This window comes from Myxine glutinosa, chromosome 12 (assembly GCF_964187855.1).
Source record: "Myxine glutinosa chromosome 12, kmMyxGlut1.1, whole genome shotgun sequence".
Classification (NCBI taxonomy): domain Eukaryota; kingdom Metazoa; phylum Chordata; class Myxini; order Myxiniformes; family Myxinidae; genus Myxine; species Myxine glutinosa.
In genome coordinates this window covers 279,530-296,371 of record NC_136272.1, presented here as the reverse complement: position 1 = coordinate 296,371, position 16,842 = coordinate 279,530, and the positions used below count along the sequence as shown (strand labels likewise).

Genomic DNA, 16,842 nt, shown 5'->3' with positions numbered 1-16,842 from the left:
TACATCATTGTGGAGGAAACCATTTCATACACAACTCGCTATTATTACATCATTGTGGAGGAAAACCATTTCATACACAACCCGCTATTATTATATCATTGTGGAGGAAACCATTTCATACACAACCCGCTATTATTACATCATTGTGGAGGAAAACCATTTCATACACAACTCGCTATTATTACATCATTGTGGAGGAAACCATTTCATACACAACCTGCTATTATTACATCATTGTGGAGGAAAACCATTTCATACACAACCCGTTATTATTATATCATTGTGGAGGAAACCATTTCATACACAACCCGCTATTATTACATCATTGTGGAGGAAACCATTTCATACACAACTTGCTATTATTACATCATTGTGGAGGAAACCATTTCATACACAACCCGCTATTATTATATCATTGTGGAGGAAACCATTTCATACACAACCCGTTATTATTATATCATTGTGGAGGAAACCATTTCATACACAACCCGCTATTATTACATCATTGTGGAGGAAACCATTTCATACACAACTCGCTATTATTACATCATTGTGGAGGAAACCATTTCATACACAACCCGTTATTATTATATCATTGTGGAGGAAACCATTTCATACACAACCCGCTATTATTACATCATTGTGGAGGAAACCATTTCATACACAACCCGCTATTATTACATCATTGTGGAGGAAAACCATTTCATACACAACTCGCTATTATTACATCATTGTGGAGGAAACCATTTCATACACAACTCGCTATTATTACATCATTGTGGAGGAAACCATTTCATACACAACCTGCTATTATTACATCATTGTGGAGGAAAACCATTTCATACACAACTCGCTATTATTACATCATTGTGGAGGAAACCATTTCATACACAACCCGCTATTATTACATCATTGTGGAGGAAACCATTTCATACACAACTCGCTATTATTACATCATTGTGGAGGAAACCATTTCATACACAACCTGCTATTATTACATCATTGTGGAGGAAAACCATTTCATACACAACCCGTTATTATTATATCATTGTGGAGGAAACCATTTCATACACAACTCGCTATTATTACATCATTGTGGAGGAAACCATTTCATACACAACCCGTTATTATTATATCATTGTGGAGGAAACCATTTCATACACAACCCGCTATTATTACATCATTGTGGAGGAAACCATTTCATACACAACCCGCTATTATTACATCATTGTGGAGGAAAACCATTTCATACACAACTCGCTATTATTACATCATTGTGGAGGAAACCATTTCATACACAACCTGCTATTATTACATCATTGTGGAGGAAAACCATTTCATACACAACCCGTTATTATTATATCATTGTGGAGGAAACCATTTCATACACAACTCGCTATTATTACATCATTGTGGAGGAAACCATTTCATACACAACCCGCTATTATTACATCATTGTGGAGGAAACCATTTCATACACAACCCGCTATTATTACATCATTGTGGAGGAAACCATTTCATACACAACCCGCTATTATTACATCATTGTGGAGGAAAACCATTTCATACACAACTCGCTATTATTACATCATTGTGGAGGAAACCATTTCATACACAACTCGCTATTATTACATCATTGTGGAGGAAAACCATTTCATACACAACCCGCTATTATTACATCATTGTGGAGGAAACCATTTCATACACAACCCGCTATTATTATATCATTGTGGAGGAAAACCATTTCATACACAACCCGCTATTATTATATCATTGTGGAGGAAAACCATTTCATACACAACCCGTTATTATTACATCATTGTGGAGGAAAACCATTTCATACACAACCCGTTATTATTATATCATTGTGGAGGAAAACCATTTCATACACAACCCGTTATTATTACATCATTGTGGAGGAAAACCATTTCATACACAACCCGTTATTATTATATCATTGTGGAGGAAAACCATTTCATACACAACCCGTTATTATTACATCATTGTGGAGGAAAACCATTTCATACACAACCCGTTATTATTATATCATTGTGGAGGAAAACCATTTCATACACAACCCGCTATTATTACATCATTGTGGAGGAAAACCATTTCATACACAACCCGTTATTATTACATCATTGTGGAGGAAAACCATTTCATACACAACCTGCTATTATTATATCATTGTGGAGGAAACCATTTCATACACAACCCGCTATTATTACATCATTGTGGAGGAAACCATTTCATACACAACTCGCTATTTTTACATCATTGTGGAGGAAAACCATTTCATACACAACCTGCTATTATTACATCATTGTGGAGGAAAACCATTTCATACACAACTCGCTATTATTACATCATTGTGGAGGAAAACCATTTCATACACAACCTGCTATTATTATATCATTGTGGAGGAAACCATTTCATACACAACCCGTTATTATTATATCATTGTGGAGGAAAACCATTTCATACACAACCCGCTATTATTATATCATTGTGGAGGAAACCATTTCATACACAACCCGCTATTATTATATCATTGTGGAGGAAACCATTTCATACACAACCCGCTATTATTACATCATTGTGGAGGAAACCATTTCATACACAACCTGCTATTATTATATCATTGTGGAGGAAACCATTTCATACACAACCCGCTATTATTACATCATTGTGGAGGAAACCATTTCATACACAACTCGCTATTATTACATCATTGTGGAGGAAACCATTTCATACACAACTCGCTATTATTACATCATTGTGGAGGAAACCATTTCATACACAACCCGCTATTATTACATCATTGTGGAGGAAACCATTTCATACACAACTCGCTATTATTATATCATTGTGGAGGAAACCATTTCAGACACAACCCGCTATTATTACATCATTGTGGAGGAAACCATTTCATACACAACCCGCTATTATTACATCATTGTGGAGGAAACCATTTCATACACAACTCGCTATTATTACATCATTGTGGAGGAAACCATTTCATACACAACTCGCTATTATTATATCATTGTGGAGGAAACCATTTCAGACACAACCTGCTATTATTACATCATTGTGGAGGAAACCATTTCATACACAACCTGCTATTATTACATCATTGTGGAGGAAACCATTTCATACACAACCTGCTATTATTACATCATTGTGGAGGAAACCATTTCATACACAACCCGCTATTATTACATCATTGTGGAGGAAACCATTTCATACACAACCCGCTATTATTACATCATTGTGGAGGAAAACCATTTCATACACAACTCGCTATTATTACATCATTGTGGAGGAAACCATTTCATACACAACCTGCTATTATTATATCATTGTGGAGGAAACCATTTCATACACAACCCGCTATTATTACATCATTGTGGAGGAAACCATTTCATACACAACTCGCTATTATTACATCATTGTGGAGGAAACCATTTCATACACAACCTGCTATTATTACATCATTGTGGAGGAAAACCATTTCATACACAACCCGTTATTATTATATCATTGTGGAGGAAACCATTTCATACACAACTCGCTATTATTACATCATTGTGGAGGAAACCATTTCATACACAACCCGTTATTATTATATCATTGTGGAGGAAACCATTTCATACACAACCCGCTATTATTACATCATTGTGGAGGAAACCATTTCATACACAACCCGCTATTATTACATCATTGTGGAGGAAAACCATTTCATACACAACTCGCTATTATTACATCATTGTGGAGGAAACCATTTCATACACAACCTGCTATTATTACATCATTGTGGAGGAAAACCATTTCATACACAACCCGTTATTATTATATCATTGTGGAGGAAACCATTTCATACACAACTCGCTATTATTACATCATTGTGGAGGAAACCATTTCATACACAACCCGCTATTATTACATCATTGTGGAGGAAACCATTTCATACACAACCCGCTATTATTACATCATTGTGGAGGAAACCATTTCATACACAACCCGCTATTATTACATCATTGTGGAGGAAAACCATTTCATACACAACTCGCTATTATTACATCATTGTGGAGGAAACCATTTCATACACAACTCGCTATTATTACATCATTGTGGAGGAAAACCATTTCATACACAACCCGCTATTATTACATCATTGTGGAGGAAACCATTTCATACACAACCCGCTATTATTATATCATTGTGGAGGAAAACCATTTCATACACAACCCGCTATTATTATATCATTGTGGAGGAAAACCATTTCATACACAACCCGTTATTATTACATCATTGTGGAGGAAAACCATTTCATACACAACCCGTTATTATTATATCATTGTGGAGGAAAACCATTTCATACACAACCCGTTATTATTACATCATTGTGGAGGAAAACCATTTCATACACAACCCGTTATTATTATATCATTGTGGAGGAAAACCATTTCATACACAACCCGTTATTATTACATCATTGTGGAGGAAAACCATTTCATACACAACCCGTTATTATTATATCATTGTGGAGGAAAACCATTTCATACACAACCTGCTATTATTATATCATTGTGGAGGAAACCATTTCATACACAACCCGCTATTATTACATCATTGTGGAGGAAACCATTTCATACACAACTCGCTATTTTTACATCATTGTGGAGGAAAACCATTTCATACACAACCTGCTATTATTACATCATTGTGGAGGAAAACCATTTCATACACAACTCGCTATTATTACATCATTGTGGAGGAAAACCATTTCATACACAACCCGTTATTATTACATCATTGTGGAGGAAAACCATTTCATACACAACCTGCTATTATTATATCATTGTGGAGGAAACCATTTCATACACAACCCGCTATTATTACATCATTGTGGAGGAAACCATTTCATACACAACTCGCTATTTTTACATCATTGTGGAGGAAAACCATTTCATACACAACCTGCTATTATTACATCATTGTGGAGGAAAACCATTTCATACACAACTCGCTATTATTACATCATTGTGGAGGAAAACCATTTCATACACAACCCGTTATTATTACATCATTGTGGAGGAAAACCATTTCATACACAACCCGTTATTATTATATCATTGTGGAGGAAAACCATTTCATACACAACCCGCTATTATTATATCATTGTGGAGGAAACCATTTCATACACAACCCGCTATTATTATATCATTGTGGAGGAAACCATTTCATACACAACCCGCTATTATTACATCATTGTGGAGGAAACCATTTCATACACAACCTGCTATTATTATATCATTGTGGAGGAAACCATTTCATACACAACCCGCTATTATTACATCATTGTGGAGGAAACCATTTCATACACAACTCGCTATTATTACATCATTGTGGAGGAAACCATTTCATACACAACTCGCTATTATTACATCATTGTGGAGGAAACCATTTCATACACAACCCGCTATTATTACATCATTGTGGAGGAAACCATTTCATACACAACTCGCTATTATTATATCATTGTGGAGGAAACCATTTCAGACACAACCCGCTATTATTACATCATTGTGGAGGAAACCATTTCATACACAACCCGCTATTATTACATCATTGTGGAGGAAACCATTTCATACACAACTCGCTATTATTACATCATTGTGGAGGAAACCATTTCATACACAACTCGCTATTATTATATCATTGTGGAGGAAACCATTTCAGACACAACCTGCTATTATTACATCATTGTGGAGGAAACCATTTCATACACAACCTGCTATTATTACATCATTGTGGAGGAAACCATTTCATACACAACCTGCTATTATTACATCATTGTGGAGGAAACCATTTCATACACAACTCGCTATTATTACATCATTGTGGAGGAAACCATTTCATACACAACCTGCTATTATTACATCATTGTGGGGGAAACCATTTCATACACAACCTGCTATTATTATATCATTGTGGAGGAAACCATTTCATACACAACCCGCTATTATTATATCATTGTGGAGGAAACCATTTCATACACAACCCGCTATTATTATGTCATTGTGGAGGAAACCATTTCATACACAACCCGCTATTATTATATCATTGTGGAGGAAACCATTTCATACACAACCTGCTATTATTACATCATTGTGGAGGAAACCATTTCATACACAACCCGCTATTATTACATCATTGTGGAGGAAACCATTTCATACACAACCCGTTATTATTATATTAAAGCGCGGCGTTACGCGCGCTGCTTGTGAGCAAGGAGGAAGCGGACAAGCGGTAACATATAAATGTCTTTATTGTAAGACTACACTGTAGCTCTTTCACGAGCCTCGATCTTGTATACAAAAAAAAAAAAAAAAAAAAAAAAAAAAAAAAACACTCAACTCCCCCGGGCTGGTCGCCCGGTGTATATCATGAGGCCACGCCTACCCCTCGGGCGTGGCCACCGCCCACTTCGTGCGTGGAATGATGTCACCACGCCAGTGGGCTTTTGTGTCCGCCACACGCGCCCCCCCAGAATTCCCGCGCACCTGGAGGGCCAGTTTGCGGGGCAGACGAATGACCCGGCCGAAGCGCCCCCTGGCGATCGGCGGCGTCCGGGGTGCAGGGATACCAGGTGGGATGCCCCTGGCTGCCCCTGGGATGGGTGCAGGACCGGGGGGCGCCGTGGCGGCGGGGCTGGGCGGTGCCGGGGGTCCGCCCGCAGGAGGGCGGCCCCGACGTGGGGGTCGGGCCACTGGCGGTGGATGGTCCACATCGAGGTGGGCCGGCTTGAGGCGGTCTACCGAAACGCGGTCAGGAGTACCGCCGATGTCCAGGGTGAAGTGCTTCGCCCCGGTCTCCAGCACGCGGAAAGGCCCATCGTACGGGGGCCGCAGTGGTGTCCGATGGGCATCGTGGCGGACGAAGACGTACTCCGCCGTGCGAAGCTCCGGGGCGACGTGCGTCGGTGGGTGCCCGTGGCATGCCGTTGGCACCGGGGCGAACCTCTGGGCGGTCTCTTGCAGAGCGGAGCGCTGCTGTGCCGCGGACCATGGTGCCGTGGAGTCGGGGAGGAACTCGCCCGGCACCCGCAGCGGTTGCCCGAAGACCAACTCCGCCGCGGATGCGCGCAGGTCCTCCTTGGGCGCCGTCCGGAGGCCCAGCAGGACCCAGGGGAGCCTGTCGACCCAGCCGCCGTCGCGGAGGGTGGCCCGGAGCGCGGCCTTCAATGAGCGGTGAAATCGCTCACACAGGCCGTTAGCCTGGGGGTGGTAGGCCGTGGTTCGGTGCAGCCGGACCCCGAGCCCCTACGCAACCGCCCCCCAGAGCTCCGAGGTGAACTGGGGGCCGCGGTCGGATGAGATGTCTGAGGGGGCGCCGAACCGGGCGACCCAGGTGGCGATGAAAGCCTGCGCGACATCGGCCGCCGTTGTCGACGCCAAGGGCACGGCCTCCGGCCACCGGGTGGTGCGGTCCACCATGGTGAGGACGTAGGTGAAACCCCGCGAGGGGGGCAGAGGTCCCACCAGGTCCACGTGGACGTGGTCAAACCGGCGTTCCGGCACCGTGAACGGGGCCAACGGGGCCTGGGTGTGCCGGTGCACCTTGGCGCGCTGGCTCGCGAGGCACGTCCTGGCCCAGCCGCGGACGGCCTTCCGGAGGCCATGCCAGACGAACTTGTCGGCGATCAGCCATTGGGAGGCCCTCGCGCCCGGGTGGGACAGGCCGTGGATGGCGTCAAACACCTGGCGCTGCCAGCCCGCGGGCACAATGGGGCGAGGACGCCCAAGGGAGACGTCGCACAAGAGGGCCGCGCCCGCGCCGTCGAACGGCACCTCGGTGACGCGGAGGCCCGTGACGGCGGTCCGCAAGGCCTGGACGTCGGGGTCAGCGGCCTGGTCCGCTGCCATCCGGGCATAGTCGATGCCGAGGTGGACTGCGTGGGCGACGGCCCGGGAAAGGCAATCCGCAACCGGGTTGTCCTTCCCCGCGACGTGCTGGATGTCCGTCGTGTACTCGGACACGGCCGAGAGGTGACGCTGCTGCCGGGCCGACCACGGCTCGGTGACCTTGCCCATCGCGAAGATCAGTGGCTTGTGGTCGACGAAGGCAGTGAACGCCCGGCCCTCGAGCAGATGGCGGAAGTGCCTGACCGCCAAGTGAAGTCCGAGCAACTCGCGGTCGAAGGTACTGTAACGGCGTTCGGGCGGGCGAAGCTGCCGGCTAAAGAACGCCAGCGGTTGCCAAGATCCATGCACCCATTGCTCGTGCACCGCGCCCACCGCGTAGTCCGAGGCATCGGTGGTGAGGGCGATCGGTGCATCGGGCGCCGGGTGCGCGAGCATGGTGGCGTTAGCCAAAGCGAGCTTCGCGCCCGTGAACGCCGTGTCCATCTGCTCGGTCCAGGTAACGTCGCCTTTGCCCGGCTTACCTCGGAGAGCTTCGTGCAGGGGGCGCAGGAGCTGGGCGATACGGGGCAGGAACCGATGGTAAAAGTTCACCATGCCCAGGAACTCCTGCAGCCCTCTGATCGTGCGGGGGCGCGGAAACCCCTTCACCACCTCCACCTTGGCCGGCAGGGGGACGGCTCCATGCCTGGTGACACGGTGCCCCAGAAAATCGATTGTGGCGGCGCCGAACCGGCACTTTGCGGGGTTCACAATCAGGCCATGCTGGCCCAGGCGTTCGAAGAGCGTGCGGAGGTGGCGTAGGTGCTCTTCGCGGGACGCGCTGGCGACGAGGATATCGTCCAGGTAGACGTAGACAAAATCCAAGTCGCGCAGGACGCTGTCCATCAGTCGCTGGAACGCCTGAGCCGCATTCTTCAGACCGAAGGGCATGCGCAGGAACTCGAAGAGTCCGAATGGCGTGATGACCGCCGTCTTCGGGACGTCCTCCGGCCTGACGGGGACCTGATGGTAGCCGCGTATGAGGTCCACCTTCGAGAAGAAGGACCTGCCCGCCAAACGGGCGGAAAAGTCCTGAATGTGGGGGACGGGGTAGCGGTTGGGAGTCGTGGCGTCATTGAGACGGCGATAGTCCCCGCACGGTCGCCATCCCCCGCCGGGCTTCGGCACGATGTGCAGCGGCGACGCCCAAGCGCTCTCTGAGCGCCGAACGATGCCGAGTCGCTCCAGGGTAGCGAACTCCGCTTTTGCCACCGCCAGCTTCGTCGGCTCGAGGCGGCGTGCCCGGGCGTAGACCGGTGGCCCGACGGTGGGGATGTGATGGGCCACCCCGTGCTTGACGGCCGCCGCCGAGAAGGTGGGCCGCATGAGGGCCGGGAAGCCGGCGAGGAGGCGGGTGAATGCGTCCGCTGCCGGAAGCGTACAGACCAACGTGGCCGGAACCGAATCGTTCGGCAAGCCGCTTGGCAAGCCGCTCGTTGAGCTGGGCAACGCACATGCGAGCGAGCTGAACGTCTCGGCCTGGACAAGCCGTCTGCGCTTGACGTCGACCAGGAGCCCATTAGCGCACAGGAAGTCCGCGCCAAGCAGTGCCATGGGCACGTCGGCGGTGACGAACGTCCATCGGAAAACCTGCCCTCCAAACCGCAGAGAGAGGCAGCGTTTTCCGTACGTACGGATGGGCGTCCCGTTCGCGGCAAGCAGCGCGGGGCCCCCACCCGCGGCGTGCTTGTCTGACGTGCCGGCGGGAATGACACTCACCTGTGCTCCCGTGTCGCACAGGTAACGGCGCCCGGAGAAGGTGTCCGTTATGAACAGCAGGCTGCTCGAACGGCCGGTGCTCATCGCCACAATTGAGCGCCGGCCCGGGCGTTTCCCGACCCGTTGAAGGAGCACGGCGGATGACACCGCCGAGCTTCGTGGCCGAACTTGGCGTGGAACCAGAACCAGGTGGTGGAGCTGGAGGAGCGCGGCTGGCTCCGCCAGGCCGGTGGAGTCGACGGGTTTCCCCGCGGTGGCGGTTTTCGCCGCGGCGGTGGGCGGGGCGTGGCGGCGTTCACGAGGTGCGTATCAGCATGCTGCTGAACCACAGCGTGCTGTAGAAGATGATGCTGTGGAACATCAGCGTGCTGTAGAAGATGATGCTGTGGAACATCAGCGTGCTGTAGAAGATGATGCTGTGGAACATCAGCGTGCTGTAGAAGATGATGCTGTGGAACATCAGCGTCGAAGGCCGTGACGGCCACGCCAACGCTCGCCCGCGTGTCCGAAGCGGCGAAGTACTTGTCCGCCTCGGCCGCCAATGCTCGGGGTTCCGTTAGCCCGGTCCCGGCCAACGCGAGGCGAACCTGCGCTGGAAGTTGGCGACGGAAAAGCGCCCGGAATAGCGAACCGGGGGCTTCGTCGCCCAACAGTGACAGCATATGGTCCATTCGGACCGACGGGCGCGTCTCACCGAGCTCGGGGAGATCCAGGAGGCGATCGGCCCATGCGTCGTCCGTGAGGCCGAACGTGGCTAGGAGTAGCCGCTTGAGTGCCTCGTACTTGTGGCCGTCCGGTGGGTGGCGAAGGACGGACACAACTCGAGCGGCCGTGCCGGGCCCGAGGGAGGCGACGACATGGCAGTAGCGCAGGTCGTCGTTGGTGAGGCGCCGAAGCTGAAATTGGGCTTCGGCCTGGACGAACCAGACTTCGGCCTGAGCCTCCCAAAATTCCGGAAGTTTGACGAAGGCGGCCATGGCGATGGCGTCGCGTGTGGAAGGATCGCTCCGGCAGATCCAACGTCGAGGGTCACCAGTAAAGCGCGGCGTTACGCGCGCTGCTTGTGAGCAAGGAGGAAGCGGACAAGCGGTAACATATAAATGTCTTTATTGTAAGACTACACTGTAACACTCAACTCCCCCGGGCTGGTCGCCCGGTGTATATCATGAGGCCACGCCTACCCCTCGGGCGTGGCCACCGCCCACTTCGTGCGTGGAATGATGTCACCACGCCAGTGGGCTTTTGTGTCCGCCACAATATCATTGTGGAGGAAACCATTTCATACACAACCTCCTATTATTACATCATTGTGGAGGAAACCATTTCATACACAACCTCCTATTATTACATCATTGTGGAGGAAACCATTTCATACACAACCCGCTATTATTACATCATTGTGGAGGAAACCATTTCATACACAACCCGCTATTATTATATCATTGTGGAGGAAACCATTTCATACACAACCTCCTATTATTACATCATTGTGGAGGAAACCATTTCATACACAACCTCCTATTATTACATCATTGTGGAGGAAACCATTTCATACACAACCCGCTATTATTGCATCATTGTGGAGGAAACCATTTCATACACAACCCGCTATTATTATATCATTGAGGAGGAAACCATTTCATACACAACCCGCTATTATTACATCATTGTGGAGGAAACCATTTCATACACAACCTCCTATTATTACATCATTGAGGAGGAAACCATTTCATACACAACCCGCTATTATTACATCATTGTGGAGGAAACCATTTCATACACAACTCGCTATTATTACATCATTGTGGAGGAAACCATTTCATACACAACCCGCTATTATTACATCATTGTGGAGGAAACCATTTCATACACAACCTCCTATTATTATATCATTGAGGAGGAAACCATTTCATACACAACCCGCTATTATTACATCATTGTGGAGGAAACCATTTCATACACAACCTCCTATTATTACATCATTGAGGAGGAAACCATTTCATACACAACCCGCTATTATTACATCATTGTGGAGGAAACCATTTCATACACAACCCGCTATTATTACATCATTGAGGAGGAAACCATTTCATACACAACTCGCTATTATTACATCATTGTGGAGGAAACCATTTCATACACAACCTGCTATTATTACATCATTGTGGAGGAAACCATTTCATACACAACCCGTTATTATTATATCATTGTGGAGGAAACCATTTCATACACAACCCGTTATTATTACATCATTGTGGAGGAAACCATTTCATACACAACCCGCTATTATTACATCATTGTGGAGGAAACCATTTCATACACAACCCGTTATTATTATATCATTGTGGAGGAAACCATTTCATACACAACCCGCTATTATTACATCATTGAGGAGGAAACCATTTCATACACAACTCGCTATTATTACATCATTGTGGAGGAAACCATTTCATACACAACCTGCTATTATTACATCATTGTGGAGGAAACCATTTCATACACAACTTGCTATTATTACATCATTGTGGAGGAAACCATTTCATACACAACCTGCTATTATTACATCATTGTGGAGGAAACCATTTCATACACAACTTGCTATTATTACATCATTGTGGAGGAAACCATTTCATACATAACCTGCTATTATGACATCATTGTGGAGGAAACCATTTCATACACAACCTGCTATTATTACATCATTGTGGAGGAAACCATTTCATACACAACTTGCTATTATTACATCATTGTGGAGGAAACCATTTCATACACAACCCGCTATTATTACATCATTGTGGAGGAAACCATTTCATACACAACCTGCTATTATTACATCATTGTGGAGGAAACCATTTCATACACAACTTGCTATTATTACATCATTGTGGAGGAAACCATTTCATACATAACCTGCTATTATGACATCATTGTGGAGGAAACCATTTCTTGTTGCAATCTATTTTCTTAGTTTGCAATTACTTTGTGGTTTGCAATTCATTCAGTACTTCTTTAAGACCCCAGAAACGATCGCTTTGCATATTGTGATTGCTCTTCTCATTGTTGTTATTTTTATTACCATTTGACAAGTTTGTTTTGCAAACACAAGATTAAGTAATTCCATGAGTTATTGATTTTTCAGCAGATTTGGAGAATATATATATACATACATACACACTACTCACAATAAGTTCGGGATATTGGCAGGTTCTTCGGTGTGGTTGATTTTGTGTATTTCTAACCCTAACAACTAACCTGTTAGGTTCTAGCCCTAACAACACACATGCAATGATCTGCCTATCCCAAAAGTGAAGTGAAGTGAAACACACCCCTATTAAAAAAAATCAACACTCCCACAATATACCTAACTTATTGTGAGTAGTGTACGTATATATATATATACATACATACAGTCACGTGAAAAAGTAAGTACACCCCATGTAAAGTTTTGACTTTTTCAACACATTTCAACATACAGCTATTTGATCTTCATTTAAACAATATTGATAGATAAAGGTGATATAATATAACAAATATCATGAAACATTTACATTTTGTAGTCCATTGTATAATTTAAATAAACATAAATGCAAATTTCGCATGTGGAAAAAGTAAGTACACCCCTACATTTATCACTACTTCAAATACCTAAAATTAGAATCAGGTGCACCAGCTCAGGTGCAAATGATTAGAACATCGTTAGAGAGGATCTTGGAGGAACCTGTCTTATTTACACCTTAGACATTTAGTTTGGTTTGCTCTTTGTTGTTGAAGTGTGCGGCGTCACCATGCCTAGATCAAAAGAGCTGTCTGAGGTCTTCAGAAAGAAGGTTATAGATGCCTACGAGTCTGGGAAGGGATTTAAAAAGATCTCCAAACAATTTGAAATCAATCATTCGACTGTCCGGAAGATCATCTACAAGTGGAGAAGATTCCAAACAACTGCCAACTTGTTCAGGCCAGGCCGCTGTCGTGGAAGTGGTTTGGGACTCAAGACCAATGACCGGAAAACAGGTTTACAAAGATCCAGACTTTATTAACTCCTAATTCACTTGTTTCAATATAATAGGTACTACGACACTATAACGAATCTAGTTATTGAAGTCGTTGGTTCCTCTTGTTCGCCGGTGATCTCCTGGCGCTGCTTCTCGTTGGTATTCGTTCATTCCGTCGGGCAGGGCTTCTGAGGACAAGTGTCCTGACTCAATGTTTGCTCTGGTTTATATGGACAAACTGGAGTTAATCCCCTGTCCGCTGAATGTTAATCCTCCGTGCGCTAAAGATTCTTGGTCATCCACAATCGCCCTGCTGGCACCAACTCGCTCCCCTCCTGCTGTGAGTTCCATTTACACAGTAGGAGGGTGCTCTAGCCCAGGGCTGTACAGGAGGTGGACAATAGACTCCCAGCTTTCACAGAGTGAGATACATTCCTAACATTCTTACGACCACCTGTTGGTTCACTCACCAATCTCATAACTAGTTACATAGTATAAAGATTTATTCTACCACAATTTAGATCTACCAATCTCATAACTAGTTACATAGTATAAAGATTTATTCTACCACACCGCCCCAGCAAGTTCAGCCCGAGAGCAGACCGCAAGATGCTGAAAGAAGTCTCTAAGAACCCCAGAATGTCATCACGGGACCTACAGGTAGCTCTTGCCACTGCTGATGTCAAAGTGCACGAGTCTACCATTAGAAAGAGGCTGTACAAATTTGATCTACATGGGAGGTGTGCCAGGGGGAAACCTTTGCTGTCCAGAAAGAACATCAGGGCAAGACTAAAGTTTGCCAATGAACACCTATGCAAAGACCAGCACTTCTGGAACAATGTGTCTGGACAGATGAGTCAAAGGTAGAGCTATTTGGCCACAGTACCAGAAGACATGTTTGGCGAAAACCAAAGACAGCATTTGACCACAAGAACCTGATACCAACTGTAAAGCTTGGTGGTGGAAATATTATGGTTTGGGGCAGCTTTGCTGCATCAGGGCCTGGGCAGCTCACCATCATATAATCCACTATGAATTCTTCATTGTACCAGAGGGTGCTTGAGGATAATGTGAGGCCAGCTGTTGGAAAGTTGAAGCTCAACCGAAGGTGGACCTTGCAACATGACAATGATCCTAAACATACCAGTAAATCCACCAAGGAATGGCTGAAAAGAAAGAAATGCAGGGTTCTGGAATGGCCAAGTCAAAGCCCGGATCTAAATCCCATCGAGATGTTGTGGGGGGATTTGAAACGAGCTGTGCATGCAAGAAACCCCTCAAACATCGCACAGCTGAAAGAATTCTGCATGGAGGAGTGGGCAAAAATTTCTTCCAGTCGATGTCAGAGACTGGTAGACAGTTATAAGAAACGCCTACTTGAGGTTGTTTCTGCCAAAGGGGGCAATACCACCTATTAGAGCCAAGGGTGTGCTTACTTTTTCCACATGCGAAATTTGCATTTATGTTTATTTAAATTATACAATGGACGACAAAATGTAAATGTTTCATGATATTTGTTATATTACATCACCTTTATCTTTCAATATTGTTGAAATGAAGATCAAATAGCTGAATGTTGAAATATGTTGAAAAAGTCAAAACTTTACATGGGGTGTACTTACTTTTTCACGTGACTGTACATGAGCATTTGGAGTTTAAACTGGACTCTCACCTTCTCTAGAAAATGGAGAACTTGAAGGACCTTCATCTGGGAAACAACCAGCTTGAGCATGTTCCTCCTGGACTACCTGAGAACTTGCAACTTTTGCACCTTCAGGTGAGAACAAAAAGGAGCTAGATGTGTATTAATAGCCTGCGAGCAGTTAGGCCAAGGCCCCAGCCACCCTTCTTTGATTGGACTTGTTTCTGCATGGGTAGTCGATCACATTTCAAATTTTTGCATGAGGTTTATTTTTCTGTCCAATGTGGCTGCCATACCCCATGACCGATGACGTCATCTTTTTGAACCTGAATTCAGAAAGGGTAAAAAAAAAAAACCCACCTTTAGAGGCCATTTTTCCCTGCAAGCGGGGGTTGGCCTTTTTCGGGGACTGTGGTTGTTGTTTTTTTGGTCCCCTTTTTGAAGCAATGTTTTACGGCCGGATGCCCTTCCTGCCGCCAACCCTTTTTGTCGCCTTTTTACGACAAGCAGGGAATTACCAGTGAACTGGTACTCAATTAGCCGACCTCGGAAGGATGACAGGCTGAGTCAACCCCCCTGGCGTTAATTCAGCGATCGACCGGGATTCCCGGGACCGGGATTGAATTCAGAAAGGGTAGTCGATGCCATATTTTAAATTTAGCATTGATTGCGTTTTATTTTGCCATCCAATTTTTTTTTGCAGCCAGACCACATGACCTTCTGAAGTATTCATTTTCAAACTATATTCCCCATGCATAGTCGATCATACATATGAAGTTTCACATTCATTGGTTGAGTGGTTGGAGACAAGAAGATTTATTGAAGGCTTTACCTTCAATCCAAGATGACTGCCAGACCATGTGACTGATGTTTTCATTATCAAACTTTTATCCCCATGGATCGTTCATGATATACTTAAAGTTTCGCATCCATTAGTTTGGCAGTTTGAGCGAAGGTGGATTTTGAAGATTTTTTTTTCAAAAATAATATGGCTGCCAGACCTCTTGACCAATGCCTTCATCAGTTTAAATCTCTTGACAAATTTATTTGTAGATCACCTACAAAAAAGTAGAAGGGCTGTATTGGGTATCAGGGCAATCGCTTGGGAAACGAGCATTCTGAGGATTGCGCTGCAATCCATGTCCCGTCAGGCAGTCTGTCGTCCGGAAAACTGTTGGGGAAATTACCAAGGGTTATTTACCCACAGGTTCTGAATCGTTCCCAATCGCTAATTACCTCAGGACGGGCTCACCTGTGATTCGCACTCGGGACTTCGATTTATACACCTTGCAGACAGGTCAGCAGAAGCACCATAAATAAGTTGTTGATAAAGAACCTTTCGAGTCGCTAAATATCAGTAATTTATTATATGTTCCGGTTCACGATCAATGATGGATGTGTATATAAATGTTGCTCGGATTGGCTCCACCCCTCCCGAAAGCGAGCGCTGTGTCACGCTTTTGAGGTTCGCGAGACGAGGCTGAGGGCGCGTGGTGCGGCTTGAGGAGAACTCGAGAAT

The 16,842-nt window shown here is 45.6% G+C and overlaps 1 protein-coding gene across 1 annotated transcript in view; it reads left to right on the top strand.

The window, feature by feature from the left end:
* Positions 1-16,842, top strand: part of LOC137438265 (epiphycan) — a 188,698-nt gene that overhangs the window by 157,585 nt on the left and 14,271 nt on the right. The window contains exon 6 of the mRNA XM_068133381.2: positions 15,363-15,458. Within this exon, the coding sequence (XP_067989482.1) occupies positions 15,363-15,458 (96 nt within the window). The remainder of the gene's footprint in view (positions 1-15,362; positions 15,459-16,842) is intronic.